Source organism: Antechinus flavipes, chromosome 5, assembly GCF_016432865.1.
Source record: "Antechinus flavipes isolate AdamAnt ecotype Samford, QLD, Australia chromosome 5, AdamAnt_v2, whole genome shotgun sequence".
NCBI classification, from domain to species: Eukaryota; Metazoa; Chordata; class Mammalia; order Dasyuromorphia; family Dasyuridae; genus Antechinus; species Antechinus flavipes.
The window spans coordinates 91,581,522-91,600,061 of NC_067402.1; the positions used below are offsets into that span (position 1 = coordinate 91,581,522).

The 18,540-nt window shown below is 44.1% G+C and overlaps 1 protein-coding gene across 2 annotated transcripts; it reads right to left on the reverse strand.

Annotated features, from left to right (window-relative positions):
* Positions 1 to 6,942: 6,942 nt before the first annotated feature.
* On the reverse strand, positions 6,943 to 16,609 carry REPIN1 (replication initiator 1). 2 transcript variants are annotated; one of them, XM_051961805.1, is made up of 4 exons: positions 16,416 to 16,609; positions 14,680 to 14,785; positions 14,281 to 14,358; positions 6,943 to 13,566 (listed from the first exon to the last, which is right to left on the reverse strand). In XM_051961805.1, exons 1-4 carry the CDS (start codon positions 16,518 to 16,520, stop codon positions 11,741 to 11,743), a joined length of 2,115 nt encoding a protein of 704 aa, XP_051817765.1. In that variant the 5' UTR covers positions 16,521 to 16,609; the 3' UTR covers positions 6,943 to 11,740. The 2 variants fall into 2 exon arrangements, with proteins under 2 accessions (XP_051817765.1, XP_051817766.1); XM_051961806.1 differs by having other exon boundaries at positions 6,943 to 13,563; positions 16,416 to 16,608.
* Between the last annotated feature and the right edge of the window lie 1,931 nt (positions 16,610 to 18,540).

Consider the following 18,540-nt stretch of genomic DNA (forward strand, 5'->3'; position numbering starts at 1 on the left):
CTTCATTTCTTCAGGTCTCTGGTTTCTCATCTGCAAAAGAAGAAAGTTACCCTTAGTAATGTCTCTGATCCCTTTTACTTTTAAATCTTATGATTACCCTGGCAGAATTGGCCTTATAACCAAGTGCTTAGCGACCATTTGTGGGTATTTGTTTCTCTACCAGATGGTAACATTCCTTACTAACAAATAGAGCAAAGGCATTCTTCACATACCCAACCCAGCTGTCCCAATGATCTCTGCTATCTACAATTCTCTTTTTTCTTACTGGGTCATGACTCTCCCTATACCAAAGGCACTATGAAAAGAGTGTTGGGGCAGCTAGGTTGCACAATGGATAAAGGGCTGGGCAAGAAGTGAGTTCAAATTCAGACTTAGTCACTTTTTGTGGGTTGGGGCAATTCACTTAATTTCTATTTGCCTCACTTTCCTCAATTATAAAATGAAGATTATTTACATTTTCTACCTTTTGTATTACCTTTTGTAATTTGCTTGGCTCATTGTAGGCACTACTTAAATACTTATTTTCTCTCTTCCTTTCTGGGACTCTAGCCCTTATGTCACTTGGCAAGTCACTTTAGCCCCATAAGGTTTCAGTTTCCTCATCTGTAAACTGGGGATAAAATGTACTCTATCCTACATTTTGTAAAGCAAAGAACTTTGTAACCTTTAAAGAGCTACATACAAGATTTATTATATTACCTTATCCCTCCTATCTCTTCACACTTTCTAAGATAACCTAGCCCAACAGGAATCCCTTCCTCTTGAATCCTCTAGACAGATTTATTCTGGTTTCCACTCTCCCAGACCAACTCACTCAATATGTTCTAGATTCTACCCTACTCCACTCTTCTGGGGCCCTTTTCCTTCCTTTTATATGTCCAATCCATCCCTTCTGTCTTTTCTGACTGCCAAATGCTAAACTCTCAAATCCTGGGGGCAGGGAATGGGGGAGTAAATGTCAAAAGAGAGGCTATATTGTCCACAGAAAGACTAAGTACAAAATTCTAGTCCTGATGTATGACCTTGGTTTCATTTCTTGACAGTAAAACTAACCTCCTACTTCACTCACAGTGATAACATGAAAACCAGCTAAGAATAGGAAAGCAGAAATTAATAGCATTGTACACATCCATAATTCTTATTAGCACTATCGTATATCCTGCCTTCTTGCCCTGTAAGAATTGTATTGTAAGATCTTGAAGGGAGGTTAAGTTATTTACCCTCATGGAGGAGGCCTTCCATTCCCAGAAATCCCTGGAGAACTGTTTTCAAATTGTTACTGAGTCAACTACTTTAACCTCTTCATTCCTTGCCCATTTTGAAGTCTTCCAGCATGGTAGTCCTTAGCTCCAAATCCAGATCCTGGAATCATCTATCTCTTTTTAGATTGTCTTCTGCCCTAGTTTTAATAAGCTTCAGATCCTTCAAACTTCATTCTGCTCACTTTCCCTTCCTTTCTCAAGATAACTTAAGGATGCTGACTTTCCTAGTTTAATTAGCCCTAGGGCATAAAGAAGTGTTTTTCTTTCTCTTTTAGGAAGGCAAGGGATGCCCCACTCCCAAAGGCAGAACAAACACTGACATCACCCTTTCTATTTTTTACCTGACATTAAGGGGACAAGTTCAGGTAATAACCATTCCTCCCCATACACCCCTGCATCATAATCTGTACTTCCATCATCTCATATTCTATCTCCTGAGAACTTGCAGAAACATATTTTCACTTTCATAAAGAAGAATCACTACTTCCTTCCCTTTTGAAAGATAACAGTGTGATGCCAAGAGCAACTTGTAAGAAAACTTGTGCTTTGGTACTAGTGTCCGGCAAACCACTCAACACTAGATTAAAATAATCAAAAGACAGAATTGCACTACTTTTAAAAAAAAAAAAATTTGCAAGGCAAAAAAGATAGGCTGAAAATTTTTATTTCAAAACAATTTTATAATAAAAAATTTGCATCAATTGACATCTTTTTCTAAAGTTTCTTCAAGCATGAGTTTCCTCCTCAAAGATGTGGAAAATCAAAGACTGTCAGCATTAGAACGGTCCTCAGAAATTACCTTCTGAGGGAGAGGGGGATGGAGTCAGGGTGCAGAACAAGATGTACATTTTTTTAAACTGGAATTTATTTTGAATGATTTGGAATACTTGTTACAAAGATTTTTGTGGGAGTTTTTCTTTAACGAGGAGGAGGAAGTGGGAAGAAAAAATATATTTCTTAAAAAAATTGATTTTAAAAAGTCTAATTCAGACGTATTTTACTAGACGAGAATCTAAGTTCTGAGGTGCTCTATGGCCTATAGTTTTTGTTTGTTTGTTTAGGCCAACACAAGAAAACAGGCAAGAAGAGACGTCAGCATCTCCCCCTTACAGTGGCGCAAGGACTTATCCAAGGCCTCCCAGGCAGTAAGGAACAGAAATGAGAATTGAGTCTGTGCAGACCTTTTCCCACTCCACCAGTTCGTAAGGCCGGGGGTCTTAAACATCCTAAAAAGTCCTGGTCCATTCAGATGCACCACCAAAAGAACTCTGGAGGAGAGGGAAAACCAACACAAAAATCCTCTCTCCCAGACAGAGCCACGAAAGTGAAGCCTCCAGAAATCAGGGGCCCCGCTCTCTCCCCAGCGTTTCTCCTCACTTTCTGCTAGTATTGCCCCCGTAGCCTCCCCACCCCCGCCTCTGCTCAGGCCGGATCAGCTTCCCTACTCCTCCACCCCCCCTCCTCCTCTGCTCGGGCCGGACCAGCCTCCCTACTCCTTCCCCTCCCCCGCCCCAACCATGGGTCCCTCCATCCCCCCCATCTCCCTGATCCTGCCCTTAGGGCCTGGTCATCTTCTCCCGGGAGATCGTTCAGAACCCCGCCTCAGAAACATCCCGCAGAGGAGGACATCTGCCTGGGTAGAAAAGGGGCGGAAGTGCAGGAGGCCGGGGGAGTCCGTCAGTCCCGGGTCATCTGCCCTCCCTCCAACGTGGACAGTGAGAAGGGATAGGACTAGGGCCGGGCGTAGATCCCCGCCACGGCCTGCTCCTCCACGTCCTTCCTGGATTCCCCCTCCGGTGTCACTGGCTGACTCGAAATAGACAAGAGACCGGAAGGATTCGACAACGTAAGTTAACACGCAGCCACTCTCAGGCCGGGCTGAACAGTGGGCGGGAAGGATCGGCAAGCGGCGCTGATTGGCAGGAGGACGGAGCGGCCCAGGCTACCGCGCTGCTATTGGTGATCCCTCTCAGGTGGCCAGACCAGCCCTATGGGAGAAGACCAGAGAGGCAAATCCTCTTTGTTCCCAAAGGCCAATGGCCCCCGGTAAGCTGGTCTGGGATGAGGGGAGGGGCGAAGTGGGGACCCGCGGCTCGGGCTTTAACCCTCTAGATGCCCGGGCAAAACGAAGTCATTTAAAAAAATGGAATGAAGTGAGGGTTTGCGGAAAGGAAGCCGCCGGGGATCTTCTGGGGGCCTTCAGCCACGAATCCTCTTCTCTAACCCAGATTCACCTTTAAACATCCGCTGCATTCCAGTCGTCTAGGCCTAGACTCCTAGGTGCGCGGCCACCCCTAGGCTAGACCTTGTTGTCCGGTACCCGCTCCATTTTAATGGCATCCTCTCAGCCAATCGTTCAGCCTCCCGCAGACCCTCCTAGCCGCTCACCATCCCACGGGACTGGTCCTAAGGCTGCCCCGCCCCGTCCCCGGAATAAAACGGTGAAGCCTCGGCCGGCACCCGCGATGCTCCCCTTCACACCCACCTATTTTATGGGTTTTCACTTCCCACAGCCCGAGTGCAGAATTTCATTTCCTTGGCCTCAGATTCCGTTTATCAAACACGAACGTGCGGGACTCGAGGATCCCCATTGCACCTTTCCTTCCACTTCAAAGAGTCCTCCCCAAGGTTGTTTTTGATTCCCCTAAGATGAAGATGACCTATCCCTCCCTCAGGCTTTGTTCCATTGGGTCAGTGGTTGATCCCAGTCACCACCTACTTTTTTGCATAGTTAATCTCCTAAATTGTATTCCCACATTATAGAGTAAGACCCTTGATGGAAAGGTCTAAGGAAACTTGGGCCCAGAGACATCAAGCAATTTGTCCAAGTTCAAACAGTTCAGAGCCTCTCTGCTCCAAGGCCTCTGCCCTTTCCATCATATCAAGACTGTTATTAGCAAGAGAGTTCACTAGTGACTTTTGAGAAAGCATTTCAGGAGAGCAGTAGCCTAAATTTACTTTTAAAGTGAATGTGTGAGGAGGAAGGAGAAGCAAAAAGTTCAGGGCATGGCGTGCCAGGCATGAAGAGAGGGCATTTACACATATTCCTTTCTTGTTAGTGGTTTTTCTGTCCTCCTCCCAGAGGACCCTGCCATCAGGGAGATGGTGATTTTGTGGTCCCCTGATTTTAGGGGGAGGCTTTTATTCAAACAATAAGTCATGGTTTTGGAGTCTGCCTCAGAAAACTCCCAGGTTCAATCCATCTGATTCTGAACGCACCACTCCTCAAATCATTGCTAACTGATAATCTGGGCAGTGATGACTAAATTTCAGAGACAACTCCTCTGGATCATAGAATTAGCATGTCAGTGATGGGAAACTGGATAAATGTGTCCCTCTGGTTCTGTTTATTTGCTAATTTATTTTGGAATTCAACCAGCTTTGTAATGACAGTATAATTACAATAAACTTTGCTCCTTGACTAGGAAATGGGTTCAAGCCTGCAAATTCTTTTCAGACACCTTGCGACACAGGTCTGTGACCCCAAACTTCAACACTATGACATGCAAGTGAATTGAAGTGAGGGAGGGCTGTGCAAGGTCACCTGCCTCACTTTCTTCTCCAGAATCTTCTGGGCCCAAGACCAGATATAGATCAGGACGACTGCAGATGGCCTGGATGCAGTGGGAGACCTTGGGCAATGTATTTAAAACTGCAAAACCATTTTTAAAAAAGACTCTGATCAGGATTTTTATATCACAACCTTAAATGCAATTAATTTGAGAGTTCATTAATTTGTTTAAAATGTATATTAACATTGTAAAAGTTTTAAAAGTAAGTAATGTTTAAGGGTGTGACAGAAACGCCTTCTTGTAAATTCAGTGTTAACTCGCCAGATTCTAAAAGGTGTAGAGAAACAGGACAAAAAAGAACGTATGATTTTTGATATGAAAAACTAGGCAGTCAGATCTTATGCAATCTGTTAACAGAGTTTGGGAGTAGCCAGAACCTCATTCTAATGTTTCAACAGAAACATCATAAGCCACAGCATGTGTCCTAACTAAAAGATTTTGTAATAACTAAAAACATCATAAGGGTCAGTATAGATGAAAACAATGTGTCAATAAAACAGTCCCTTAAAGTTCAGGGAGGATCAGGGAAGCTAAGGCTTTAGGAAGAAAAGGGAGCAGGAATGGAGAGGGTAAAGTGACAATATCTAACCACAGGATCACAGGATTTAGATCTATAAGGGACCTTACTCATTTAGTCTCATCATTTTATAAATGAGAAAACTGGGGCATAGATGCCTTATTATTAGCAAAAAAAATTTTAAGTCATCTATTGATTCCTGGGACAGAGTATGGTGTAACAGAAAAGGCATTAGATCTATTATCTACCATTAATTAGTTTTACATAGTTGTAATATTTTAGAATCTTTATCATCCCAACCTAATACCATCCAGCCCTTACCCTATGCCCTCTGGAATTTCCATTCCTTTTATCTACTAGCTCTTACAGAAACTAGGCTTTCCTCTAATGCCATAGCCTCCTTGGTCAATCTTTCCAATACTGGCTGACCCATCGGTTATTCTCCTCAGCTTCCTAGTCAAGGCAGAGGAATTGGAGTAGTTCTTGCTTTCCAGTGCCTTTTTTCAGGTTCTCCTCCAGCAGTCAACAACCTCCTTTTCTTTAAGGTTCTTGTTATTCATATCTACCATCCAATCAAAATGCTAGTAGCTTTTGTCTTTTCTTCAATCCTCTTAACACTAGTGTTCCATAGGCCCTTTTGTTTCTAATACCTTTTATTTCTAATACCTTTCCTCTCTTAATTATTTCCTATTTATCCCATATATAGCTTTCCTTGATATTTGTTTCCTCTATTAAGAGGTAGGAATTCCCTTTTTCCTCTTTTTGTATCCCCAAGGCTTAGCATAGTGCTTGGTACATAGCTGGTGCTTACTGATTTTCAATGGAAGGAGTAGGAGTTGGTGCCCTTCATATTATCTCCCAAGCCACTCTGTTAGGTCCATTCTCCTCCTCTATACACAAGTAGGGAGTAGTTTCCAAAATATTCTATAGTTAGAGCTGGGATACTATGGTTCTCTGAAACTTCCTTATCCATCCTCTTATGCCATCTGGCACACAAAAGTGTGGACTGACTCCAAATATGTTCATCACAAAGCCACTGGAGGTCACTCTGGGACTGTTCTCAGATTTATTTCAGACACAGAGAAACTACAGCACAGATTAGGATAAGAACCCAGGCTCCTAGATAAATATTAAAATTCCCTAGACTCAAATTGTTCCCACCAAGAACATGGTGTTTTCATACTGAAGCAAATTCTGCCTCCACCAAATAGACCGATTCCCTACTGCAATGACCAAAAATCATTCCCTTTCTTTTTCAAGTGCTTCAGGGGCTTATTCTTTGCTAATATGACTGTGTGCTATTCTAATTAGTTCCTTGTAAGAAAGGTCTGGATGTACTGGGAAGCAGTGGGAGATCTCAAGAGAGCCTTAGGTCAATGAACCAAACAGGTTTCTTACAAATGTGGAAACAAGTAATCAACTGTTACTGAATTTGTAACTGTATTATTTTCCAAAACTTTGGTGTACTTTTTGCGCCCAAGAACTCAAAATGTTTAGACAGAGAACCCAATGTACAAGACAGTACACAAAGCACAAGGAACATAAAACAAAGACACCTAGGAAAAAGCACTCAAGTAACCAGAGTCCACAGTCAGTTTACCAAAATGAGTTCTATTTCTTGTTTTTTCATTTATCAATACTGACCCCTGCAATCCCAGTATAAAGGCCAGTCTAATATTAGAGAGGTTCAAGTTCATCCTTTCATATTCTGTCCATAGGGAGTTTCAGAGGGAGAGTTGGTAGGGTACCTTGCTCAAGGGCATTAGCAACAGCTGCTACCTTCAGACAACTGACCTGCCCTTTACAATTGTGGTAACATTTCAGGAGAAACACAGGCAGAAAAGTAGATAGTAAATAGGACCACAGATGAATTCTTAGGAGATAGCATGATGTGACCAAAAGAACATGGAATAAGCAGTAACCAACTTGAGGTCTGGGTAACAAGACACACCTTCCTCCCCCCCTCTGCCCCCCAATAACTATGTGCAGAGATAAGTCACTTCATTATGCCCATTTCCTCTTTTGAAAAGGAGGTACCCTAATTAATAAATGATCAAAAAATATGATCCATATATGCCTAAAGGGCTTTAAATTCATGCATATCCTTTGAACCAAAAGTACCATTAGTAGGCATGAATATCAAGAGATTTAAAAAAATGAATATAAAACATACAAAAAACAAATGTACAAAAATTTTTTATAGCAGTTCTCTTTTCAGGGCAAAAAACTGGAAATTGAGGGGATGCCCATCAGTTGAAGAATGGCTGAATAAATTGTAGTCTGTGATTACAATGGACACTGTTCTATGGCAAATGATCTGCAGAATGCTTTCAGAAAAAACTGAAAGTCCTCTATGAATCCAAGCAAAGTGAAATGTATTGTAAACACAGTAATAGCAATGTTCTGGCATGATCAGCAGCAAATGATTTTGCTATACTCAGCAGTACAATGACTCATGACTACTCTGAAGGATTTATTGTGAAAAATCCTAACCATTGCCAGACACGGAATTGATTGTATCTGAGTAAGACTGAGGCATACTTTTTTTTTTTTTTAAGGTTTTTTTTTTGTTTTTGTTGTTTAGATAGCGTGAGAAATTTCACAACATGACTTTTATGGAAATGTTTTGCATAATTTCACATGTGGTTTCCACTGGGGTTGGGGCTGAAGATAAAGGAGAGAATCTGGAATTGAAAAAATTTTAAAACAAATGTAAAAAAAAAGTTAAACTGTAACTGGGAGAAAATACTAAGTAATTTTTTTTTTTTTTAAAGGTAAGGGAGATAAAATGCCCACTACCTATCTTGGAAGGATATAGAAAAAAGTATTTGATAAAACTTAAATGCTACAGGACAGAGCTGTTAACACTACTTCTGGAAAGAAACATTTCCATTTTAAGAGGAGATCTTAACTCAAAGGAATCACTTCATTAATTTATCCAACACATTTATTATGTTGTCCTTGCTGAGGGAGGGGATACAGAATTAGTAGACAGTCTCTGCCCTTCAGGACTTCACAATCTAGTGGGGAATCGGTGATGGGGAAGCAAAACTAGCACTAACCTGAGTCCTAGACCAGGCTCTGCCACAAACTAGCTGTGTGACCCTGGATATAGCTTCCCACTTCTTTGAACCTCAGCACCCTCATCTGCAAAATGAGGGGGGTTAGACTAGTTAATTCAACTGAACAAATATTTTTTAAGCACCTCCTATGTGAACTATTCTAAGTTTTAGGGAGAGAGACAAAACACAGACCCTGCTCGTAAGGAGCATACAATCTAACAGGGGAACAGACAGGTACAGAAATAACAATGATACAACGGGAAAGTGAGATTAAATGTAAAGTTCACAAAAAAATGGAAGGAAAGATCACATTCACCTAGAGGATGGTGGGGGAGGGTGGTGAGGGAAGGTTTGTGGAGATGAAACCTGACCTTGAGTATTCAAGGAAGGGATTTTGTAAAAGAGGTGAAGATGGGTGGGAAGGGAAGCACATTCCAAAATTCCAAAAATGGAAGACAGGAAAAAGAACAGAGATAGGTGGGGACAAGATGAAAATGGGGGAGAGCAAAACCCAGCTTACCTCAAGTAAAGAATGTTATAGGAAATATGCTAGAAAAGAAGGATGGAAACAGATTATGGAATATCTCAAATGTTAGGATCAAGAGTTTCTACTTTCCTTGGTAATAAGGAATCACTGATGATTTTTGAGAAGTGACATGATCAAAGCAGTGCATTAAAGTTTGTTTAAGCAGCAAGGAGGGGATATTTTGGAAGCATAAAGATAAAATAGATTATTACAACAGCTTAGAAAATGAAATGAGACCCTAAACTATAACTGGTGAGATCATACAGGTAGAATTATCAGCACTAGATTTGGGGAGAGAAGTTTCAGAAAAATGGCAAGTTGTGTATGCATAAGTAACTAAAAGAATGGTGATTACAGTAAAAAGAGGATGTGAGAAAAGCAGGTTTCGTAGATTATAGAATGAGCCCAGTTTTGGATAGACTGATTTTACTGTGCCAATAGAACACATAGATGGAGATTCACAGTGAGCAGTTGGAACTATGAAGCTGGAGCTCTAGGGAAGAGTCAATTTCCCATAAAGATTGGAATGGGAAAGCCATGAATAAGAAAAGGACAGGATAGTAATAGGGAAGTTATCCAGTTTGACCTGAAAGGATGCGGCAGTTACCTACATAGACGTGATAGCTGAAACTATGGGATCAAAAAATATTATCCAAAAAAAAAAAAAAAAAGTAGAGAGAAGAGGGTTAAGTGTTTTGAGGGACATATGATGAAGAATCAAAAAGAGAAATGGAATAAGGATCTGTCAGAAGTAAAATAGTAAAATGCAAACAGCATGGAAGCCAAAATAGAGGGTATCAAGTATGATGGCCCAGGGGAGCCATATTATCAAATACTAGTTATCTAAGTATTCCAGTTCTAATATTATCTAAGCTCATGACTCTGAGGCATATACACAAACAACTAAATATAAAGTAGTATTATTTGTAATATTGGGAGTTAAATCTCCCATGGAAGGCAGAAAAACCATTTAGAGGTCTCTTGTCTACCTACTGGACCTCATTTACATACATGTATATATGCATGTATGTTCATTTCTGTGTATATGAATTGACACCAAAAGAGAATTAGCCCAGTACTGGCAACCAAGTGTGGGATGTTCTCTAGAACTATTTTCCCTACTAAAGTCACTTTTTGATTACCATCTAGGGCACAGGCTGATAAACAGCAAAATCTGGGTCTAACCAAAGCCTGCAGCCTTATAATCACACTGATGATGCTGGTAGTGTCTAAACAAAACTGAATTTAGAGAACCCACATTTGGATTTCAACTGTCACTTATTATCCGTGTGACCTTAAACAGGTCTATGGGCCTCACTTTCTTATATGTAAAATGCCAGGATTGGACATAATAACATTTAAACTGTTCTCTTCTGGCTCTAAATGTGTGATCCTAAAATAGTGCCAAAGTAAGCAATAAAGATGATTCTGCCTTCCCTAGTGTAACCTATAGGAAGACTCACAGCAAAAAAATAGGAAGATAAAGCTCCCTGGAGATCTGGGTTCTTATCCCAGTTTTATTTGCTTGCCAGAAAGTCCTGAGTGGCTTCAGTTTGTCCTCCTAGAAAATTATCACAATCCCTAGGGCAAAAGTCACTGCATTTTCTAGAAATTCCCAGGCATAAGAAACTGTTAAAGCCTAGTGCACTCTGGAATTCCTAAAGCATGGGACCTGACCCCATTCTCCTTCACCCACACTCTAAGTCCCATTGATGCTTACTTTATTGTCTGAGTAACCTCTACACATATTTCCCTTGGAAAACGGTCTTCTCAGATGCCAACTTTTGCAATTCAACAAAGGAAGAGAATATGTTGTAGTCATAGCTGAAAATCTGTCTTATTCACTGGGACTTGAGGGAACCAGACTTACTTTGTATGGCTTGATTCCAGAGGACAGAACTAGAACCAATGGGTAGAAATAAGGAAATGCCCTTTCACTTAATGTAAAAAAGAAATTTCCAACAATTAGATATTCAGCAATAGAATGAACTACCTTCAAAGGATTCTCCATTCCCATCACTGGAAGTGTTTAAGCAGAGGCTGGTCTGTTAAATATACGGGATGAGATTAATTCCTCTTTTAGATGCAAATTGGATGAACTCAAAGGTCCATTTCAACAGGTTAAGATCTCTTCCATGCCTATCCCATTCCTCTGTGTCTGTCTGTCTCTGCAGTACAGTAACGAAAGCTAGAAGAGTTAAAAAGAAATTAGGGACTTAGACAAAATCTTGATCTGGGAGGGAAGGCAAAAAAGATGCTTGAGAATTCAAAGCTGAAACCAGTTATGGGTAGAGAAGTTACATATACATAAAAAAAAAAAAGAAAGCAAAGCAAAGGGGTAGATTTGAGCTGGGAGACAGAAGAGGGTAGGTAGGAAAGGAAGCGTGAAGGGGACTAGAGAAATCAGATGCTGCCAAAAACTGACATCGCTAGGGCATTTCCTTCCCTGGAGATGTCTAAATAAATCCAAATGCTGCCTAACATATTGGAGATCTCTGCATATGTCCCAGATGTTCTCAATCTTTCCAGCTGCTGATGCATCTTCTTTTCAAATACTTCTTCCCCAAGGGGCAAGAAGAGAAGAACTTCCAGCGAGGTGGAAACAGCCTGGGGTTATCTGGAAACTTCTAACAGACTTGCTGGGGCAAGGATACTGAGTCCTCTCTCCTGGGTCCTGACCAGCTTCCAAGAGAAACCTCCCATTCCTTACCCCATTACCATCAATAACATCTTCCATCATGACATCTTTGCCTACTCCTCAAAGTTTATCTCCCTGTCTTTGCTCTCCCACTCCTACCAGGTCAGGCCACATGCTTCTTCTGATGAGTCAGGAGCTTTTGCTCATGACTGAAGCTCTCACCACAGGTGGCACAGATGAATGGCCCTTCTCGACCATGGCTCTTGCGGTGTGTGATCAGGTTAGATTTCTGACTGAAGCGCCTCTCACAATCAGGGCAAGCATAAGGTCGCTCACCTGTATGGATGCGCCGGTGGGACACAAGGTTGGATTTCTGGCTGAAGGCCTTGCCACAGTCAGGACAGGCATAGGGCCTCTCACCTGTGTGGATGCGGCGATGGGCTGCCAAGTAGGGCTTGTGCCTAAAAGACTTGCCACAGTCGGGGCAAATGAAGGGCCGCTCTGGGGCGTGATCACGACGGTGAGCTGCCAGGTGACTTCCTTGTGAGAAACGACGCCCACATTCTAGGCAGGCAAAGGGCCGTTCACCTGAGTGGATACGGATGTGGGCCACCAAATGGGTTTTCTTACTAAAGTTTTTTCCACATTCACTACATATGAAAGGACGTTCCCCAGGATGTAGTTGCTGTTGACCACGCAAAGACTTTCGGTTCCGAAATGTGCGTCCACACTCATCATAGTTATAGGGGACAGCAGGATCCACTTCCTGGTCCTGCTGAAAGTTCATTCCCTGGTCCTGCTGGGGATCCAAGACCTGGTCCTGCTGGGAGTCCATTTGGCCTTGATGAAGGTCTGTGGACTGATCCTGTTGGGATTCTATGGGCTGTTCCTGCTGAAGATTCATGGCCTGGATTTGCTGAGGATCTACAATCTGGTCCTGTTGAGGATCTGTGACTTGATCTTGTTGAGTCTCCAAAAGTTGAGATGGAATCTGGAAACTCCCTTGACTACTGGTGGCCTCCACAGAACCCTGAGGGCGCCGGTGAATTTTGCCATGAGACAAAAGGTTGGGTTTGTGCCGGAAGCGGCGCCCACATTCAGTGCATGGGTAAGGCTTCTCACCGGTATGAATTCGCCGGTGGGAAGTTAAGTAGGGCTTATTAGTGAAACGTTTTCCACACTCAGGGCACTGGTGGGGACGTTCACCAGTATGCACACGACGGTGAGCAATCAGATTAGGCTTGTGACGGAAACATTTGCCACACCAGGCACACTGGAAAGGTCGGTCAGCAGCATCACCTCCTGGCTGAGCAGCAGTAAGTGCTGGGCGGCCTCGGGGCCGCGGTGCAAGGGCTTTTTCTGATGCTTGTGCTTCAGCTACATGTATCTGCTTGTGGGCAACTAGCTCAGCCCACTGTGCAAAACTCTGACCACAGCCACTGCAGATGAATCGGCGGGGTGGTGGAGCAGGTGGGTGGTTCTGTCGCAGGTGTGCGCGCAGCTGGGAGGCTCGGCTGAAGTGTTTCTCACACTTGGGGCAGGCGACTGCCCGGGCAGATGAGGCATGAACCTGGCCATGAAGTGCAAGGGCTGCCCAGCTCCTGAAACTCTGCCCACAGACTTGGCAGAGGAAACCCGTAGCAGGAGGTATGGATGTGGCAGCAGAGTGAGCCAGGCGGTGTAAGGCCAAGAAAGGAGCATGGTGAAATCGACGGCCACACTCAGGGCAAGGCAAGGGTGGACGGCCATGATGCCGACGAGTATGATGTCGCAAGGCTGCCCAGCCAGGGAAATGTCTCCCACAGCGGGCACAGCGGTAGGCACCACCCTGGAATAGGCCTCCATGACTAGCTGCCACATTCCCTTCTAATTTAATCCTACGGGGATCCTGGTCTGACCCTTGGAGTGACTCGTGAAAAGATCCAGAGAAAAGCCGAGGCCGAGTTGGACCCATAGCAGAGGGTCTCTTGCGGCGATGATCCAGCCCTGCTGGGGAGAAAGAATCAGAGTTATTTTTAAAAGGCTACTATGTGATCTAGGGAAAATCTTAAATGACCTCTCTGGAACTCCATTTTCTCATCTATAATCACCTTTCTTAGGGTGCTGTTTCGTTCTAAATATCATAGCCACCTTCAGAGTTAGGAAAGCTGGCTTCAGTTTTGGCCTGTGACATAATGGTGGTCTAACCTCAAGCAAGATCTTTAAATCTTTCAGGGTCCCAGCCAACTCACAAAGTTCAGAAGGAGTAGCTGATTTTTATTAGGAAGACAGTTCCCTGCACAATAGTAATCACAGGTCCAGTCCAAAAAAATAATACTTTTTTTGGTTTGTTTTAATCATTTCATACCTTCTCTCTTTTCACGAAGTTAGTCCTAAACATTCCAAGTTTGGTGCTCTCTCCTAGATTTTAAACTCAGACAACAGTGACTATCTACTCTGATCATCTATGTAGCACAAGGGAAAAGCCAACATCAACTGGAATAATCTCCTAGCTCTATTAAGCACCCCTGAAGGCAGTCCTTTAAACAAACCTGGGCAAGGAATAAGTCATCTTTCAGGGAAGTTCAGGTCTATCTTTTCTACTCTTTCTCTAACTCAAAGGAGGAACAGAACACCAACACCATCAGGGCCACAGCAAGGTAGAATAGCAAGAAGGTGCTCAAGACTCAGAGGACCAAGGGGACTGAACAAAGGGACACTTACCTGTAGTGTTCCGGAACACCCTGCCCCCACCAGAAGGGAGCTGCCCCCCACTGCCACATGGCTCCTCCCCAAAAGATCCTATAAGAAAAAACAGCCATATTGAATAAGGGGAAGAAGTGGCAGGAATCCTGATTCTTAACAAGGCCTTCTTTATTAGGATTCTTCCAGCTTCCTGCCTTGTCATCTCCTCTGTGTCCCTCCCTCCTCTGCTGTTTTTCTAATTTTCTTTTTCTATCTAGAGAAACAGAGAATTGGCCCTTTCCCATAGACTGAGCAGTTGGATACAAGATTAAATCCAACCCCACTGTAGCCATCATTTAAAATTTGACCCTCCCCGCCCCCCATATATGTAACCCTCACCAAGCACAGGAGAGATCAGGAAAAAACCCCAGACCCTACCCCTGGAATGCAGGAATAGACGATTCTCCTTCCAGCCTCGTTTCCGAATGAACCTACTTCTCCCTGAAGAAAGGTATCTCCGATCCTTTCCAGAATGTAGGGATGCCTGTAACAACAAAGACTTTATCCACACCACTACTACCACACTGAACAACTACTGACAGAGATGGTCAGTCCTCCCAGAAAGATTTGGAAAAACTAGTTTTTGTGAAGCAACGGTGAGTTTCCTCACAAGTATTTTATATCATTGTCATTTCACAAGTGTGAGATGGGGAGGCACCTGAGGGTTTCACTGGACTCCATTTCATATGAATTCAGTTTGACATCACAGCCAAAAGAATCAAAAGCAATCTTAAGCGGAGTTAAGGGAGGTACATAACATCTAGTACCAAAGAAGAAATAGCCTGACAGTATTTTCCCTGTTCAAACCACACCTGGAGAATTATGTTCAGTTCTGAGCACTCCCTTTGAGAAGGAATACTAACAAGTTTTAGCAAGTACAATCAGAAACAAGATCAGGATGGATCTAGGCTGTAAGACCCAAGGATCTTACAAGAACTAGTTGAAGAACTAAGGATATTTAGCCTGAAAACTTAGGGAGAGGCCAGAAATACCAACTGTCTTTAGTATATGATGGGATATAGAATTATTTACAAATAATACATATTATACCCTTTCACATATACATGCACCTACTTATATACAAGCACAGACACACATAACATTCCATTCCACTTGTTAATCACTTGAATTGTTAGCGTTTTCTTTTCTTTCCCCACATCCATCTGAATTCTGCCTCCTGAAGTGTTCCAAGCTTTCTGGTTCTGCATACCTTTTGGGTAAATCAAAACAAGTCCAATCCTCCTTCCATACTGTATGTAGCCCACACGTTAATTAGACTTGTTCTGCTTGCCCCCAAAAGTCAGCAAAGTCACAGTGGACTAAAAGCTGCATGGAGGCAAATTTCAGAAAGATGTAAAAAACAAAAACAAAAAACCCTCCTACGGCCCGACTCTGGTGACGGTATGCAGGCCTTCAAGTGCTTAATTGTAAAGGGGAATCTGCGTCAGAATGAGATTGGTTTCCACGGTCTCGGATAATCTGGGCTCTGCCGCAGCTAAGGGACGCCGCCCCCACCCCAATCCAGGGGTCTCTTTACTCCCAGGGAAGTTTCTCTCATCCGTTACCAGCCATTATTTTGTCTACATTTTCCCTAGATGGTCAGAAGGCCAAGCCTGCCCGCACACTCACAGACCACCGCTGGGCGGGGGTGGAGAACAAAGGCAGGGCAGAGACGCAGGAGCACACCCTAGCCAGGGCGCCCGGGCACACCTCTCCCACGCAGGGGCGTGCACACACCTCCAGGTGTACGTGCGCATCCGCACATCCCGCGCGACCCCTCCCCCCCCTGCACTTGCGCACAGAGATGTGTGCAAACACACTTTGGCACCCACGCGCGCTTGGGTCTCACAAGAGTCGCAGGCGTTCTTTGCTCCCCCCTCCCATCAAAACCCCAGTTTCCAGTGTTCAAGGCCCCACTCTCCTTCCTACCCCCCCAGGCGCCGCACCCCAAGCAAGCGCACAGCCGCTCCCTCCCCTCTCCCGCGCATGCGTCTTCCCCGGCCCCGCACCCCAGGCATTGGTAGCCGCCATTCCCCCCCAACCACCAAATTCCACCCCTCTATCCCGCCACCCCATCCCCGCTCCTTCTACAGTTCTCCCCCGCAGGGTCGTACCTCCCGGTCCGTGTGCTTGTATGCACGTCTCCCATCCATGTACGGGGAAACTGGGGCCGCTTCCCCGCCCAGCAACAGGCCCAGCCTCACCGCCGCCAGGCCCATCCCCTCCCCACCACCTCCCGGGCTCCCTCGAGCGCTCCTTCCTCCCCCTGTCCGCGCTCCGACCCTCTGTGCCTCCCTCCTTCCCTGGCAGAGCCCAGCACCATGTGACTACCGGAGCTGCCGAGGGTCAGTCCCCGTGCTCGGGCGCAGGGCGGGGAGGGGCGGAGCTGCCAAGGCCTCTGCAGGGGGCGGGCGCGGGGCGGAGGCGGCGGCCTCCCGAGCTCTGGACCGCCGGCCTCGGCCCGACTCTGACGGTGCTTGGGGGTATCCTGGCATTCAACGCGTGCTATTTACACGGGCCCCGCTCCAGTTTTACTCACGGGGAAACTGAGGGACTTCTCCAAGGTCACGCGATTGGTTGTAGCTAGGATTCTAACGTAGGTCCTCCGAAAGGAAATACAGGTGCAAGCTCCTTGGGGACGTTCTCAAAGATTCTGATTTCCATTCATCTTATACCCGTCTTGTTGCTGAAAAAAAAGACCCCGCCCCCGAATTCAGAGCCAGATACCCGGGCAGCTGTGTTAATCCAGACGAATCGCCTATTTGGGCCTCCCCATCTGTAAAGAACTTTGTCTGCACTGATCCCGACCTGGGCGCCCACCCTTCCCATGTCCTTCCTCTCTTGGTACCCCCTAATTAATTACTTAGTGAGGGTTTAGTGGGGCACCTGGCACTGTGGGGTCAGCCCTTGTTTTTCAGTCGTGTGCTATTCTTCGTGATCCCATTGGGGAGTTTTGTTGGCAAAGATTCTAGAATACTTTGGCATTTCCTTCTCCAACTCATTTTACTGATAACGAAGTGAATTTGATGGATAGATACAGATCTATAGACGCTTCCATTACGATCTAGGCTCCTTCTGATTAGAAATCGTTTCATTCTTTTTCTTTCCCAGGTCAGAGTATAGAAAGCACTAAATAAATAATTAGTTGAGTGATTTGGTTAAGGTCAATGAAAAATAAAACTATATAGACAGAGGACTAAATCCTTTTTCATGGAACACTAACCAGTAATTAGATACAGTCATGGAATCAGGGTTAACTTGACCAAATGATTTTTTAAAGATCCATCAGGTCCTAGAATCTATTTTATCAACTGCCTCTAAAGGATCCTCAAATCTGTCTTTCTGCCTGTATTCTTGCTCATCCCTGGATCCTAAAGAGGTCCCAGCTTTTTAGCCTTTACTCTAGGATCACCTTCCCTCATCTCCATGGCAAAGGAGCAATAATGTTCAGAGATGAATGATGGGAAAACATCCTGGCTAAAGATAGATTTACAACATTAAGAGAGGAGAAGGAGGAAAGACATTGGTGATTTGACTGGCATTAGAAGAGAGACTTTGGAGAGCATCTGGTCTAAGACCAGGACCCACAGAAATTTGCCTAAGGTTATAAAGCTACTTAATTGCAAAACCCAGACACAGGTGGAGTAGAAAATATATATGCATAATGTGATGAAAGACATTGCAAGGCCCTGCCTTCCTTACAAAGACCTATCTTCTCTGCTTACTTACTATGGATTCCTTTCCTCCCTCCTAATCTGAAAATCATACCTTTAGATTCAACTATTAAACTCAGTCTTCACAAGAGACTTACAATTCACCCCAAGCCGTATGTGGCTCTAGACAACCCCAATTGATTCACCAGAACCTCTTACCTTTTTCAGGACAGGACACTGCCAAATATCTAGATTCATCCCAGTTTCAGAGCTTTAGGGATAGGGATTCCTTCATAAAATTACCATCATTTTATTTATCTTCTTATCTCTAGGTAATATAACCTTTAATCCAATACAGAACCAAAAAGGATCCTTTTCTTGATTCTCATCCAAGTCCCAGCCAATCTCTCTCTCCCTTTGGGAAGTGATGATCTATAACCTCTACATAAGTGATGAGCTACATATATATAAAAGACTTCCTGAGGAGAAGGCAGCACCTGAATAGAAAGGATGTCAAATAAGATAGCAGAAGGAATCCTTCCTTTCTTGGAATAGGGGACAGCACATGCAGGGAACAATACATGAG